The following is a 15,855-nucleotide window of genomic DNA, read 5'->3' as shown; positions in this document are numbered from 1 at the left end:
TTTTAGGCTCACAAGATATGGAAAAATGGGAGCATGAATATAGGGGGGCTCTTTGTATGTGTTATTCAAAGAGCTGGTCACTTCTCTAGAATTGCTTCCAAAAGCTTGTATCATTTTCCCCCCACCAACCCCAGAGGTTTGTCTAATCTTAAATATATTCTCTCATTTCCCAGCCATCTCACAATTAGTATATTTGCATTTGATTATTGTTCCAGTATTACTTTCACAAACAAACAATATTATGACATTATTGTTTTTACAGTCTTAGAAATGTTTGAGGGCCAATGACAAGAGTATATATATAGTATCTACTTGATACTATTTTATATACAGTATCTACTTGAAGTACTAATAATCTTGTTCTATGTTGGTCATTACCAGTTTGTAACTGAGAATATAAGTCTCAGACAAAGACTACCCATGACACAAACACCGTGGGAAGAGAATTTGTAACAAAATGGAACACTAAATAAGGCCTTGAATAGCTTTATTGAAATCTGTATAAATAAACATGCGCATTTCAAATGTAAACCCAAGTGAACTCAAGTGCAGACAAAATTTTAACCTCTGTCATGCAGGAGGTTAGTTTACATTTAAAAAAAAAAAAACCTCAAAGCAGCTTTAAAATACCAGGATGAAACACCAGTTTAATATCAAGGTATAAAGCAAAGCCATGTCCAACATATCTCATTTATATCCTGGTCAAATGCAATTTTTTAAACTTTTTAATGCTAACATAAATAAATAATTTACCAAAATGTGCACTCACAGAGTGAACTTTTATTTACAATACACAATTTATAACCTATTGTATTTGATTAGTTCAAGTGAAGAACATCATACTTTTTGCTTTTTTCTTTTTTAAATTTTAAACAGTGGGACACAAAGCAATTCTTCAGGTAGTAGATATGTGACATGTGCCCCCACATTTAAGAGCCCCTCTCAAAGGCAGTATTGTATGCAAATCAACAATACATTCTTCCAACTAGATCAAAGGGAAAGCAGCAAATCAAAAAATATTTCAAACGGTCACACTTATTTTGGCATCCTGGACCCCTGAACACAGTTAACTGAAATTCAACTTGGAGTTTGTATGCCTTATATACTGTACAGGTTCTGACTTGAACATGCAAATGCCAATTCTCTTATGAGTTACCTTTTCAGATACACTGTAAGGCTATGGTGAATTCCATCCGGAACACACAAAGAAAATTAACAGCCCTACCTTTAAAGTGATTTTGTCAATTAACAATTTAAAGGCAGGTCATATTGAAAAAATTCTCAACTAAGCCCGATACACAGTCATTACTATGGATACAGAATACTATTAACTCTGACCTTAATACAGAGTAGTTTGCAAGCTGTCAAACTACAAAAACTGGGGAGAGAGAACTTATAGCACAATTTAAATTTTGGACTGTTATCAGATAAAAAATTATGCATGTCTTAGAAGCAAGATAACAGGAATTATGTCTGCAGAGTAGATTCCAACAAGCAACAACGGAGACTTACATTTACTTGAAAACCCTTTCTGTTAATGCAGCATGAAATCTAGAACCTGTTCCACAGCAGAAGATAAACATAATATTCTGGATGTTCCACTATGTCACAAAAGGTTAAAACACCTTTTTGAAGCTATTTCTTCTATTCTGATCAAATTAAAAAAAAAAAGAATAGGGAGAAACAAAAACTTGTTGTTTCAAGAAAACTACTTTAGGTATTTATGACATTTTTACTTGTACTCTGTTGGCAGCCTAAGGAACATGTACATATTCATCCAGAAACTAGACTTGGCAGTAGTATTCTTGCAGTACTAGGAAAGTAAATGTCAGAAGTCCACAGATTTAATATTTTAGTTATTAATTCACATCCAAAACAAAAGAAAACATAATTCATCAGAACAGCAGCAGAAAACTTAAAAGGGGTTTATTTGTGATTTCCTATATATACCTTGTGAATATGAGACTGTAAATGCATTAGAGACAATTTCTGTTTAAGTTTTTATTGTTTCACTTCAAGTACTGCACATGTTAAAATGTAATAAAGATTTACATTCTATTATCTGAAACTCCCCATCTCAGATTTTTATTCTTAATTTGGTGGGCATTTTCACTCTTTCAATCCGTATCCCCAGTAAGAGAGTCTCTTTTATGGCTTCTAGTTCTTCCCATCAGTTAGTGTGCATACAATTTTCATTTTCTATATCATTATCATTTTCATTGCTGTCTTCATCACTTTCTAGTGGGATGCCTGTGGCAGCTGAAGCACCTTGTTTAGTTTCCCGGTCAAGCGGGAAAAAGCCAGTTCCACTGATTGTGTCCTGTCTCTGGTAGAAGAGCACATACGCAGCTTTGGACTGTAAAAGAGGGCAGTACATTATGCTCATGAGGCATCAAACAAAACATTTACAATCCAGGTTACTAACTCTTTTTCTTTGCTTCCAAGTATACAAGGTAAAATGACAAAGAAATGGAGACTGTTTATGTTAGTTATTTTTGCATGTTGTAGCAAAGCATTCTTGGTTTGTACTGTCCTTTGGGAGAACACAAACTACTGCCTACAAATTTAACACAGGTTTCATGGTTTACTCTTCATTTTTCCAGCCCTGACACAAAAACATCAACAGTCCCAAATTTGGAAACATAAAAGATACTTGCCACTATCTGGTCCTCACTTGCAGTGGACACACTACTGTCATCAAAGTAGTACCATTTTCCATCATCCTTATTTTTTGCAAAAGCAGTATCTAGGACAAAAAAGTAAAATATCTCAGGACTCTGTATATTCATAGATGTAATATAATCGGTTACTAGAGTGTGTTACTGTCTAACACTTTATATTTAACTAAACCTCACTATCACTATTAAACATCTTTAACGCTTTATTTTTAGCAAAGAGAGTTCAATCACTAACATTTCCCTTCTAAAGACAATGAAAAGGACAGTCAAAACACAATCCCTCAGTCATTTTTTCTCTCTGCTTTCAAGGAGAAGCACAATGAATAGAAGTACAGACAAGCTAGACAAAATCAGATGTAAGAGTACAACAGCTCTTATGTTTTCTCTTTTCACAATATGAATAGCTAGAAGCATAAAAGAACCTACAATTACCCTTGAAAGAGCTCATTGCATACAGATTTTTGTGTTGAAATACTTGTGAAAGCATTTCAAGGTAAAGGAAAAAAAATTGTCCCTCAACCATTAAAAAGCACCATTGATTCAAAGTGATCAGTACTTCAAAATCAACACAGAAATAAAAGCTGACATCTAGAATGATGACACTTGAAATCAACTTACAGTGCCCTCCTCCCATTCCTCCATAGTGGTTGGAAACAGCAATCAAATTGTAGCGGCAAGGCCCTGCATTGGGATTAATAAGGAACTCTGACATGTCCAAGTCACTGTTAAAAAACAAAACAAACCAAAATCATGTAAAACAAGCAACAAAATCCAACCAAAATTCAGTCATGTTAACAGCATTTTTAACCACAGTTTGGTGGTCTCAGAGCCCTTTATTTCATATGTCCTAGAAAAATACACCAGACTACTCTGCCAGTGCATCTCTTTCACTCTGTGAGAAATGGAACAGGAACAAGCAATCTTTCATACTTTAACATTATAATTATTTTGCCAAGTTTACACTCTTAATCCAGAAGCATTTTGTCATTAGTTTACTGGATCCTCTCATAGAAACTGAGAACAAACCCATTTTATGTAATTGCTGTATTAAACACATGCCCTAGTCACGATTTTATATTTCTAGCATCAAAATACTTGAATTTCTTACTTTATTGGAAAATCAACCAATGTATCCAACTTGTCCCTCATGTATCTGCTGTAGGAAAAGCGCTTCAGATGAACTACCAGTACTGGGGGCAGTGACCACAAGTCTAACTTCTTAGTAGCTTGCTGATGTTCTTTACAGTTTGGACAATACCTAAAAGGAAAAATCATAAATTTTAAGTAACTGTAGTCCATACGAACGGTAAAACACATTACCAAAGGGAAAGTCACATTCATGGGAGGACCTACATGAGCAAAAACCATACACTCTTCACGTTCTGTTACTAATGCCATAGATATATATCCCTTCCAGCTTACAATGTGCAAGTGTGATCCCAGTGAAGCTCAACATCATTAACACAGAAGCAGCATCCCCCAATACTGGATTCTCATCTCCTACAACCGTGATCAGATCCCTGTATCTTTAGTTAAAAACACAGCATTCTTGTATTTTATGAAAAAGAGATAAAGTGTTCAGAAACTAACCCTTAAAAAAAAGCCAAAACCAACAAGCAACTGTGATTCTTTCAAGTTTCAGTTTCCAAATTGATTCTTTCAAGTTTCAGTTTCCAAATTCATCCATCCACCACCCTATCCCATCTGCCATCTAAAACCAGATCATTACAGTGATTCCTGGAACCTGGAAAAACTCATTACTAGAAATCTCCCTTCTTAGTAGGCAAGTATTAAACAAGCTGTGACTTAGAAATTTATTTTCCCTGCAATGCATACTTGAACCGTTCAGCAACTAATGCTCAGGGAGGAAGATAGGTAAGAAAGAATGGAAGAAACTCTTCTTTGAAGTAGTCTATGCATATTCTAGACTTTAGCATCTAACAAGTAAAAATCTAGGGAAAAAAAAAAGAAAAGAGATAAACCCTAATGAAAAGACTGCAAAAATGTCTTTAAATAGCAACATCAGATAATGACAAAAAATTAGGAGAACTGTAAGGGCAGGCTGGAATTGAAAATCTGTTTTCCCAGTTGGCTTAGAATATGTAGAATACAAACAGTGCTGGACTAAGGATGGTGAACTCTTGTAGATTAGACTTGTGACAACCTAACAAATAAAGAAAAATGTGATTAATGACCTCCAGTGAGATGCATCTAGTAGCAGCTGCTTGACTTCTGCAGTTGTATTTAGTAGTTAAAACACTCTGCTTAAAATGTGCTGCCAAAATGGAAGTGCTGACATACCACACCTGAGTTATACGGTATCTCAAACAATCTATCCAGTTTTGTATAATCTAGCAAACCCCCCCCCCCAAAAAAAAAAGAGATTTTCTAAGTTAGCTCCCTACCCTGCACAAATATAGGAGAAACTCTGGTGACAGCGTTGGGAGAGCTTCAAAACTTGTGGGTATCCACAGAAGAAAAATTAGCAGTCTCTTTTTTCAAACTCAATTCTGAGCTTAAAGGTGTTGATGAAAGATTATCTGCTAGAAAATTCCTGGGAAAAAAGGATCTTATGGGAACATACTGTAATTATGAATATTCAGATGTGATTCCAAATTATAATTTGGAAGAACCATGAATAGCATAAAAGTCTCTGCCAAAAACCTAAAGGCTAGAACATGAATTTGAGGGGATTATTGACTACAGACATCCCCCATCCCATAAACCTGCTGTTTACACACATCCCTATTTAATGTATCGATGCAAGGCAAGTTATGTATTTGCATAAAGAAAATTCAGTATGCACCAACCTCTCTCATCTCAGAAAGGAGTATTTGTTTAAACCACTATATTGAATTTATCACAATATTATTCATTCACTGTCCATCGAAGTTCACAGACTAGAGCGCTTGAAGTATCAACCCCTCCTCCTAACTGTGAATGCATTAAATGTCTTCCTCACAAATAAAACCTTCTTTTGGTAAAAATTTGGTACATGGTAAAAATTTTGGTTAAGTAATGGACCACAACAAAAGGCATTTTGAGAATTTTCAACTATGTTTGAAATAACAAGATTCAAAATGCCATTAAAAAATCAGCTACTGATCTCTATGTTCTGGTGTGGTTTTGATTAATTTTGAGAAATAGACCACAGTACATAAATGTAATTTTTTGTGCTTACCATGGGTCTTCAGCACCTAGTTTTTCCTTTGTTGTGAACAGCTCAATGCAGTCTTTTAATTTCACAAAAGGCTTTTTGGGAGGCTTATATTCCACACTTTCATGTTTTTCAAAATCCTAAAGAGAAGTATTTCTTGAGTTAAGAGAACAAATGAAACAAAACTCATTTTAGTGATGTCGTCTTACTATAAGCAGTAACTACAAAGCTCCTATATATGGAAAAACTGATCAGAAACCATAAAAGTAAAAAGTTTCCACAGCTTCAGATTTACTTCCCAGTTCCATAAGCCCCAGATTTGCTAATTACATGGATGTATATATGATGTTTATTTATGACAACATGTTTACTAAGAATAAAATGAAGAAAGGATATAGTTGCTGCTTCTTGCCAAGACTTACAATCTCGTATGTCACACACTGCATTTTTTATGTTTAGTTATTTGTGCTGGGAAAGGGAGCAACATAAACAGCCTACCTCTGCTGCACTATCATCAAAGTATCTCTTCTTCAATTCAGGATCCCAATCCAAAGCAAGGAAAGATCTTTCTAAGATTAAAAAAATTGTTTTCTCTTAATATTATTTCCTGCTTTACATGAAATTGTATTAACTTTGGGCAAACACACTTCAAAATAAATTAAACAATGGTATAATGAATTAATTACAAAAAAATGAAGCATATAAAAATTATGTATTTCAAAAAGCCAACTGCAATAAAAATTTAGTTAATTATACAGAATTTACTATTTAAAAGAAAAATATATCAAACAGCACACAATGAAAATGAAACATGACAGTCAGAAGAGAGTCTCAGAACCAAATATTGGCCACTCTGTTCCCTGTGACTTACCATCAAGCCTAGGTTGCCTGTCATCAAATCTAATATGCCTGGTATCATCTTTGATGTAGTTTATGTCAGTACTGCCTAAATTATTGAACTGGAATGTAAACAATCGCTTTTTGTGTCCCGTGAGTGGTTGACCTTTGCAAGTATCCTCAGTACACAATCCATTTTCAGAGTCATTGTCACCCCCAACTGAGTCTTCTGATTGGCTGTTTTCATTCTCTGAGGGAAGTTCCTGATCCTGGCTGGATTCATCATCTTGCTCATCTGTTTCCATTTCACCTTAAGCAATTGGAAGAATAAAGAGGAAGAAATGAGACAGAATGACAGTAATTGAAAAACACTAGAGAGTTAACTTCCATTTGAAATTCAACACCAAATACTAAACAAGTGTAGATATTCCAGTCTTACTTGGAGATCCTTCTTCATGTATTCCATTTGGGCCATTACCATTGATACCATGGTCCTTACAGCAATGCAGGGAACCTTCAGTGTCTTCGCTTTCAGTACATGTTTTTACATATCGGCTAAATGTAACAAATGAAAGCAACAGTTAGAAGCAATGGATTGTTAAACAATTTTCATTGTTCAAACTGGTAATTAAACTGTTTTCACAAGTCCTTGCTACTGTACTGTATTTCTGCACTCCTTTCTGATTTACTCAGATTATCAGTTTTATTGCCAAACGTGTCTAGTGTTACAAGCACATAGGAAAACCTGCTCACATGTGACGGTATATTTTCGGCAGCTACTTGGTCTGAAACAGCTTGATTCTTAGTCTCACTCTCTGTTTGTCCACTATTCAGTTTTTTAAATTGCTCATTAACCATATTACAGAGAAAGTTACATCAACAGAGAAAGAAGCATAAATTTAAATTAGAGGTTATAGGATTTTAATTTCTTCTATATAATGACACTAATTCTAGTCTAGTTTCAGAAAGTGTCAACCATGTACTTCTACAACAAAAATTAGTGCATAAACTTGAACAGTAGCAACAGGAAGTATAACCATAGCATAATAACTGGAAAACATTTCCACTTTACCAAGACCTTGCAAACAGCTAAGCACACAAGATAATTATTTAACAATACAGACTGACTCTCTACTGTTTGTCAAACTATTTGTCTTCTCAAATACTTTTTGGATGAGGTCATGCTAACAAAAAAATAAAATTAAAACCCACATTAGTGGCTAAAATTTTATATTTAATATTCAAATACAAATACAAGAAAGCAAATACAAGTACTCAAATCTAATCAGTATGTTAGAAATGCACATGAATGTACATGCCTACTGACTCCAACTATTAGCATTATTCTTAACAAACTAATTTTTCTTTTAACAATAAACTTACCACATTCTTAGCAGCAGCAGGTTATACAGTTTATCTTCAGTATTGTTTCTAGGCACTGCTATGAGAAAAGGTTGACCAAACAGTAAAGAACCACTATGGCTGTAGCTAGTGTGCCTGCACTTTTCCCTTAAACAAACAGGAATTATGACTTGTTCTGTATCTTCTGTTCTATTGATAGCAATTTCAAATCTAGAAGAAAATCAGAAATACAAAGAAAAATGGTCAAGGAAAAAGCTACAAAGGGGAAAAAGAAAAAATATCCCCTCCCAGTTTGATCTTTATCTGGTGTCTAGGTTTTAATCTTTTACAAATAACAAACTGCAAAGAGACACAATGTGTGTTATCTACACTTACACATAAATGTCATCACGCTCCATAATGCTACTTAGATTTTCATCCATGGCAAATATCCTGTGGAACCTGTGATTGTATATATCAGTAACAATCATCTGAAAAGAAAATGGAGTATACATTGTTAAACCAGGTTAATACACATTAAAATGCTATTTGTTGTGCTTTATTTAAGAGATCACTCTTACCTTATCTGCAGCAACACCAGACAAAGCTGACAATGCTGTGCAAAGATCCAATATATTTCCAATTTTGGGAACAACTACTTTGTACTAAAAAGGACAATATAATTTAAATTTATTAAGAGAACAAATATACAAATGCCCAAACAACACATGTCCAGCAAGCTTCACATATTTCTTTCATAGTTTTGAAACTTAAGGTGTAAAGTATGTAGATCAACTAACATAAATTTCAAAAGCTGCATAAAATATAGTAATTCTATGCACAACTCAACAAATACACATACACTGCCTACAGATTCTCATTTCACATGCAGGGAGAGAACTTGAATAAAGTCAAAGAAAACCTCTCTGTGGCTTCCCTTATGCAGTGCTCCTGAAGTTTGTAATAAAACTCCACACAAAACTCTTATCTGTTATTTGCATAATAAAGATAGGATTAATTAGAAAGAAGCTATTATTAACTCTGTAATTAATTGCTAAGCATTGCATGCTATATCCTTAAGTTTTATAATAATTTAGACTCAAAAAACTCTACTGAACTGGTACTCTTCCCAAACTATTAATTCCAGCACAACCATCTCACATGAGTCACGTTCAACTACTTCAGTAGTTTTCAACTACTTTTTGTCCCCTGTGCAACTACTGTGCACCATCCCCTATTTTCACAATTAAGTTTTTAGCAGGCTCATCTCCCATCAGTTAATACATCTCCCTTCACCTTCAAACTCCTCAATTCATGCTGCCTTTGAGAACACTCTTTTCTCCCACTTTCCTTCTTATAGTACTGATTTCAGGTGTCAGAGCCTTTCTGAATGACCACATGACTGCCTGAGTCGTATTTTTTTCACTTATCCTCACTTAGTGTATAAGGTACAGCTAGAACCATTTAATCAGGACTTGGTTATGATAACCTTATGTACATTTTTTCATTATATTCTAAGGTGTGTAATATCATCCCCTTCCTAAAAAACGGCAAAAGGGATACTCTTCACAAAGAAATCTCATCTGAAATGTTTTGACTATGAGGTGAGAGACTACCCAATATATTTAGTCATGAGGGTTTTTTCCACCACTTATTACAAATATTTGCCTTTAGTGATTAAGAAACCAAGAAATTAATCTTATAGATTAAGTATAGATATTTTTATAAACATCAAAATTCATCACAGCAGCTCTCAAAAAATTATGTCAGCACACATTTTAAAGATTAAGAAGCCCTATTAACACAACCATAAAGAAATTACCAATTCTTTCTTGAAACTATACAAGCTATGTACAGTCATCATCAAATAGGTATAGTCTTCCCCGCTTTCCTAAGTGAGACTTCAGAACACATACCAGAAAAATAAAGCTTGTTGGATTTGCTTATAAATTTGCACTGTGTAAAGGAACTTGGGTTCACTGTTAATGCCTCATGAATCAAAGTGTTTGTATATAAACTAAGCTGCTTACCTGCATAGGCTTTGCAAGTGGATCCATTCTAACTAAATAAACTTCCAAAGTGCGTTCTTTTTTCATGGGTAATGGAAGTGTCAAGTAACAAAAGGGATCAAAGGTTACAGATATTTTAGCACATTCAGGACAAACTAGAGTAGATTTAAAAAGGCCATGAAATATATCCACAATGATGGAATCATTTCTCTTCAAATGGTTTTCCCAGGCTTCTTCAGCAACCACCTGTAAACAAAGTATGATCTGGGTTATGACAAAGAAGTAGGAAATGAATAGTGAGAATTATTAGTAAAAGTCCTTGACAGAACATTTTCAGTAACCACCTAAACACAGAAATGTCACTCCAAAGGACCCGTAAGGAATGTTACTACTATCAGGTTTGCAGGTTAAAAGATGTATGCTTTTCCTAGGACAGAGATCCTGTCAGTGGTATTACACAGTGTGAGTGACTTTCAAGTAGCTTGGGGGAAGACAAAAAGCAGATAAACCTACAAATCCCATCTGAATTAACTCATACTCATAACAAAAGAAGAGTTTCCCTAAAGTAAGAGTACTGGAAAGAGACAGAATGCTGTATCCTGCAGGTATAAAAATAAAAGAACAACAGAACAGGAATTGTTTTTTCAACTGAACTCAGAACTGAATTGAACTAGAACGATTATCTTAATGAAGTCTTAAAAAAGAACTTACCATCCTCCCATCTCCCCTCATTATCTTAAAAATAAATAGAAATTTACACAATTTCTCAAGATGTCAATTTTAAAACTCTGTCCTATTTTCTGATACGTCTTTCAGAAAAAGCCCCACATAATCAGTTTCCCAACCTTCCAGTGCATAATCATGTAGAAGTATCTTACAGCATACAACTTTGACTAAAATGAAGATGATCAGCTCCAAAATCCCTACCTTGTCTGGTCTCCCATCTGCATCCTTTAATTGAATATAAGGCTTTTTCCTAATTCTATTCAAATCCTCATGTAAACCATCCAAGAGAAAAGCCAGTAGCTCTTGACAATCTTGTTGCTGATAACCAGAAAATTGTGGTGCAAATCGTCCCACTTGTGTCTAAAAAAAATAAATGCAAAACACTCCTGATACCTGAACTGTCAGAAAGAGTATATACTTCTGAGATGCTACTGCAGCATATTGAAAAGGTAAAACTTGTAGTTATAAAAGGTAAGCTTTTCAATGGAGACAGGAATTCAAAACTAATTCTCAAAGACCAAAGCACAAGGACAGGTGATACCTGCTGAAAAATACACCCAAGTGTTTTACCAGTTCAATGAATGAACTGCATACTGACAAACAGTACTTGAATTTTTTTTTTTGGTGTGTATTTCTCTAAGTTTTATTTGTGTAAAAGTACAAAACCAAAACTGACATGTACATTCCATGTAATTTCCTTACTGACCTTAAATGCTCTTGGGGTAACATAGCTGTATTTTCCTGACCACATTTGCTTGATAAGCTCAGCATAAGATTTTGCTATTTCACCTCGCATTCCTAAAGGATTGTCAAAATTCAGCTCTTCTTGGTATTTATCATTGAGGAAGTACTCTGTAAGAGGAGGTGTGTTGCTCAGACACTGCAAAAAATAATACAGACTTTTTAGAACAGTGATTGGAATCAGTTCTACACAAAGAATGTTTTAATTTTGTTAAAGCAGCCATGAATTGTAATGTCTAGTGCCTGGAAGGAAAAGAGAAAAAACCCTAAATAACCTTTTCCAGAAACAAATAATGGCTTTAATCCAACACTGGCTACAGCTGTCATTACAAGTTACGCAAAAATAAGATCTGTCAAGAGCTGTACCTCAAAATTTATAAAACAGACTAGTCCAAACAACCCACAGCATGACAACATAATTTGTATCAAGATTTAAAACAAACAAAACAAGGTTTCTTGAGACACGAATGGCTTTATGAAACTTGTTGCTGGAGCTTGTAGTAGACGTGCAAAGTGGAGAGTGCACACGTTCGGAAGAGAGAGGCAACAGGGCTTATTACTTCAAATTATAACATATTCAGAGCAGTATCTAAAAAAAGATTTCTTTTATTTTGGCAGGCGAGGGAAGGTGAGGATGCTTGGCCTTTTCCTTCTCTTTGTTAATATCAGGTTATGGATGCTGTTGGAGACAGCAATCTGTGCTAGAGCGACTAGACTTCGAATTACAGTGCTGTAGCCCTTGCTATGTTCTTTTAAATCTTGTGATGCAGTTTAGAGCTGAAATTAGTCCAAGGAAAGCAAGGACCTTGGTTTAGATTTACAGACAAACTATACCAGTTTGTCTCTTCTCTCAGCATTTGGAGACAGCAGGACGTCATCACTGCAGTATGATTTACAATTTCACTTTCGATTTTTGTGTGTTTCTCTTCATACTCCTTTAAATAAACATTTCCATCACTCAGGAATAATCTCCATGCCATGCCTTAGCATATATTCTTAAGAGTTTGTTCATTAAATATTGTAAGCTTTTCTGCATTCTTTCCTTTATGAAAAGATTTGAGGAAAGGTCAAGTATTTCACCAGTCTCGTCTGCCTCTCTGTAAACAAGGGGAAGAGCCCCACATATGCTATTTGCATAAGATATAAGAATTAGACTGGAAGAATTGAAACTTTATTGAGTAGGGCAAAAAAAAAAATTCCTATGTCTGCCTATCATACCTGTGTAATATTACAAAGCAAAACCAGTCACATGCTGTAGAGAGCTGAGTTTCATGCCTATATCAAACTCCTTCCTTTCTCTTCCTCCTCACCTAAAGCTTTCAGGATCTGTCAACACTGCAAAAAAAAATTCCTGGTATTACAGACACTTTTGGACACTCGGGGTTGAAGCAATCTCATTTTTCTCTTGCTATATGGCAAAGAGTTTTTACTTCCAGTAGTGGTGATCCCAGCTTCCCCTACCTTGCTGATGTGTTGTCTTCTGGATTATTTTTGGGGTGGTTTAGGAAATGAAATCAGTTCAACTGTTCAGTTTAGTGTGAGGAATGTCAAACACAAGGAACTAAATAATGAAAAAATAGTATATGTTTCTACAGGTCTTTCTGATAGTCAAGCATTATACGATGTCCTGACAATGTAGAGTCCATTAAAAAACAATTCACTAGTTTCTAGTTTTCACCTAATAAACTGATTGTGTCACTTTCTCAGAATATTAATTAATATTTGTAGTACAAGTCAGGAAGATTACTACAGGTAACTTCCTTTTTTCCTTTAACAATATTCACATTACAGCATAAGATGACACTAATGGTAGTACTGGAATGCACAAATGTCTATCTCAACACAGCAAGTTTTGAGGTACAGAGCTGATATATTTTTGTAAAATACCAGGTACCAAAATTTTGAAAAGAGTAGATTCTAGAGGAGCTAATAAAGTTGGCCATATATGCATTGATCTTTTCAATACAAGTGACAAATCTAAATGATTACAAACATATTTCCTCTTTTAAAAGGCTGTCAATGGAGAATTATATAAGATCATGATTAAAGTCAGAAGAAAAAAAGTATCCAGAAGCCAATTTGAGGGGAATCCCACATTCTTATTTTCTCATGTCATATGTTGTAGGTTATCAAGGAAGCTTTATGGAAAGTGTCTATTAAAACCAAGACAATCTACTGGATAGTTAAGTTACCAGATTTATGTGTCCTGTTCAACCAAGTGATTTGGGGTTTTCTGTTTGTTTCAAAACACAGACAATAAGTAAACTAAAAGTAGACCAAAATGTGAGGAACAATAGCAGCCAAAATAGGCAAACAAATACAGTAAAACTACAGAAAACTGTCTGTGAACTAAAGAGGTAACAGGATGTCACTTTATTTCAGGTACTACTGTCTCTACAAGTTTTCTTTAACTAACAAAATTTCTGTCAAGTTCTCTGAACCTGAACTGATCATTTGAAAAGATCATGGGAAGTATAGAACAGAAGGCAGAAACTCCAAGAGACAAACCACAGGAGAAAAGGTTAATCTTCAGCATGACAAAGGTTAACACTGAAATCATACTTCCATATTACTTATTAATAACCTGGAAAAAGTTATTAAGATGCACAGGAAAATGAGAAAGAAATCATTATTTTTAGTGTTATGTACACATGCATATACACACACACACACACACACACACATTTCAATGCTGTAGCCTCACTGGAATACTGTGTACAATAGCAGCCCATGATAATGATTCCAAGTCTACCTGTCCTATGAAACCTTCATAGAAGGGGGAAATATAATAATAAAAATAGTCAAGTCTTCTAAATCTCGGTAGTTTAAGTATGGAATAATTCTGATGTAAGAGTTTGCACAGATCTAAGTGAAAGAAAAGGAAAAAAAAAAAGAATGAAGAGGGCCACCAAGACTGAGTAGCCTAGAAGCACTTGCCCTGTGAGAAAAGACTGAAGCATCAGGGCTTGTCCAGGCTGCAGAAGAGAATGTTTGAGGGAGGCCCAAGGGCAGCCCTCCAGTATCTCTATGGAAGTTAAGGGGATGATGGAACCAGGCTCTTCACAGTGGCATATACTAGGAAGAAAAGAAACAACGGGCATCAGTTGAAATATGAGAGGTTAAGAATGTAAGGAAAAAAGTTTTCACTCTGAGAACAGTCACGTAGTGGAACTAGGAGGCTCTACCTTCTTGGGAGGTTTTCAAGATCCAACTGGATAAAGCCCTGGGCAACCTGCTCTGACCTCAGAGCCTGCCTTCCTTTGAGCAGGAGGTTGCACCAGAAACCTCCTGAAGTTCCACTATGAAGTTCCATTGTATAATCCTAAGGGAACAAGGAAACATTTCTCCACATCCCATATGGAATATTGCACAAAAATAATGGTAAAAATAAACTTCCAAAACAAAGAAAACATCACTACCTATCATGTCAGTGAACTGGGGAAATGAGGAGACAGTAGAATCATTAATGGACATATTGAAAATTGAACAGTCCTCTAAGTGTCCTGGTTCTTCAGCTTCAGGTGCTACTTATCAAGAATTTTCTGCAAATGACACTAAAGTTTCATGTTTCATCTTTCTAACAAAAGACTAAGAGCTGCCAGACTGAAAAGAAGATCCAAGGCACAGGAGAAAAAGTGATTTACTTTACACCTACTTGTGTCTATCCTACTTCTGTCTGTATGCTATCAAACATGGCAAAAAGCACTTAATTAATATGCTCCTTAATCCAAACTCAACATGCCTATGGCAACTGAAACAGAACTATAAAAACTTAGGAATTTCAGGTATTGGTGAAATATGCTATCTTTTATCTAGATAAACTCACAGCCATAAGTAACTTCAGAGGGAATATTATTCAGCTTTCTGAAGAAAAAAACCTTCTGAAATATCCATTTCAAAGCTTGTTCAGAAGTCAGGTGTATATAATCACACTAATGGAAAAAATGCATCAAAATAAAAATCTTGGAAAAAATGAATCTTTTTAGTGAAAATATTTTTTTCCCCTTCTCGTATTTTTTAATCACAAAATGAAAATTCTGGAACTCTCATATTTTCATTGTAAAAGAAAAATAAAAAACCCCAAACATTTCCACAGAGCTCTAATCTATAATATCCCATCAAAAGAGGAAAGTAATACTTGGGAAACATCCACAGGTGGCAGCACAGCAATGCTTAATGAGACTCATTTTTTCTAATTTATTTTCAGCTTAGAATATAGCTATGTACCTAAGTGAATGTGAATGAAACATCTGCTAGCCAAATATTTTTTATAATATGGGTTCAAGTAGTAATAATAATATCTATTTCACAAAATCTACACATCTTTTGTCTTTCCTGTTTACTTATGCAAAAATAGATCTGCAAA

At 34.8% G+C, this 15,855-nt stretch overlaps 1 protein-coding gene across 2 annotated transcripts in view; it reads right to left on the bottom strand.

Moving 5' to 3' along the window:
* Positions 1-470: 470 nt before the first annotated feature.
* USP15 (ubiquitin specific peptidase 15) overlaps positions 471-15,855 on the bottom strand; it is a 60,696-nt gene continuing 45,311 nt past the window's right edge. For both annotated transcript variants that reach the window (XM_054274824.1, XM_054274831.1), the window contains 14 exons: positions 11,455-11,628; positions 10,950-11,108; positions 10,044-10,268; positions 8,595-8,678; positions 8,410-8,504; positions 8,056-8,244; positions 7,112-7,227; positions 6,707-6,982; positions 6,334-6,404; positions 5,860-5,975; positions 3,787-3,936; positions 3,297-3,400; positions 2,658-2,746; positions 471-2,356 (listed from right to left, as the gene is read on the bottom strand). In XM_054274824.1, the coding sequence (XP_054130799.1) occupies positions 2,171-2,356; positions 2,658-2,746; positions 3,297-3,400; positions 3,787-3,936; positions 5,860-5,975; positions 6,334-6,404; positions 6,707-6,982; positions 7,112-7,227; positions 8,056-8,244; positions 8,410-8,504; positions 8,595-8,678; positions 10,044-10,268; positions 10,950-11,108; positions 11,455-11,628 (2,034 nt within the window). In that variant the 3' untranslated portion in view covers positions 471-2,170. The remainder of the gene's footprint in view (positions 2,357-2,657; positions 2,747-3,296; positions 3,401-3,786; positions 3,937-5,859; positions 5,976-6,333; positions 6,405-6,706; positions 6,983-7,111; positions 7,228-8,055; positions 8,245-8,409; positions 8,505-8,594; positions 8,679-10,043; positions 10,269-10,949; positions 11,109-11,454; positions 11,629-15,855) is intronic.

The sequence above is a fragment of the Melozone crissalis genome, unplaced genomic scaffold (assembly GCF_028551555.1).
Source record: "Melozone crissalis strain CALT ecotype California unplaced genomic scaffold, PUWL_Pcris_2 ptg000004l_1, whole genome shotgun sequence".
Classification (NCBI taxonomy): domain Eukaryota; kingdom Metazoa; phylum Chordata; class Aves; order Passeriformes; family Passerellidae; genus Melozone; species Melozone crissalis.
Note: the sequence above shows the minus strand (reverse complement) of the source record. Positions and strands in the feature narration are given on the sequence as shown.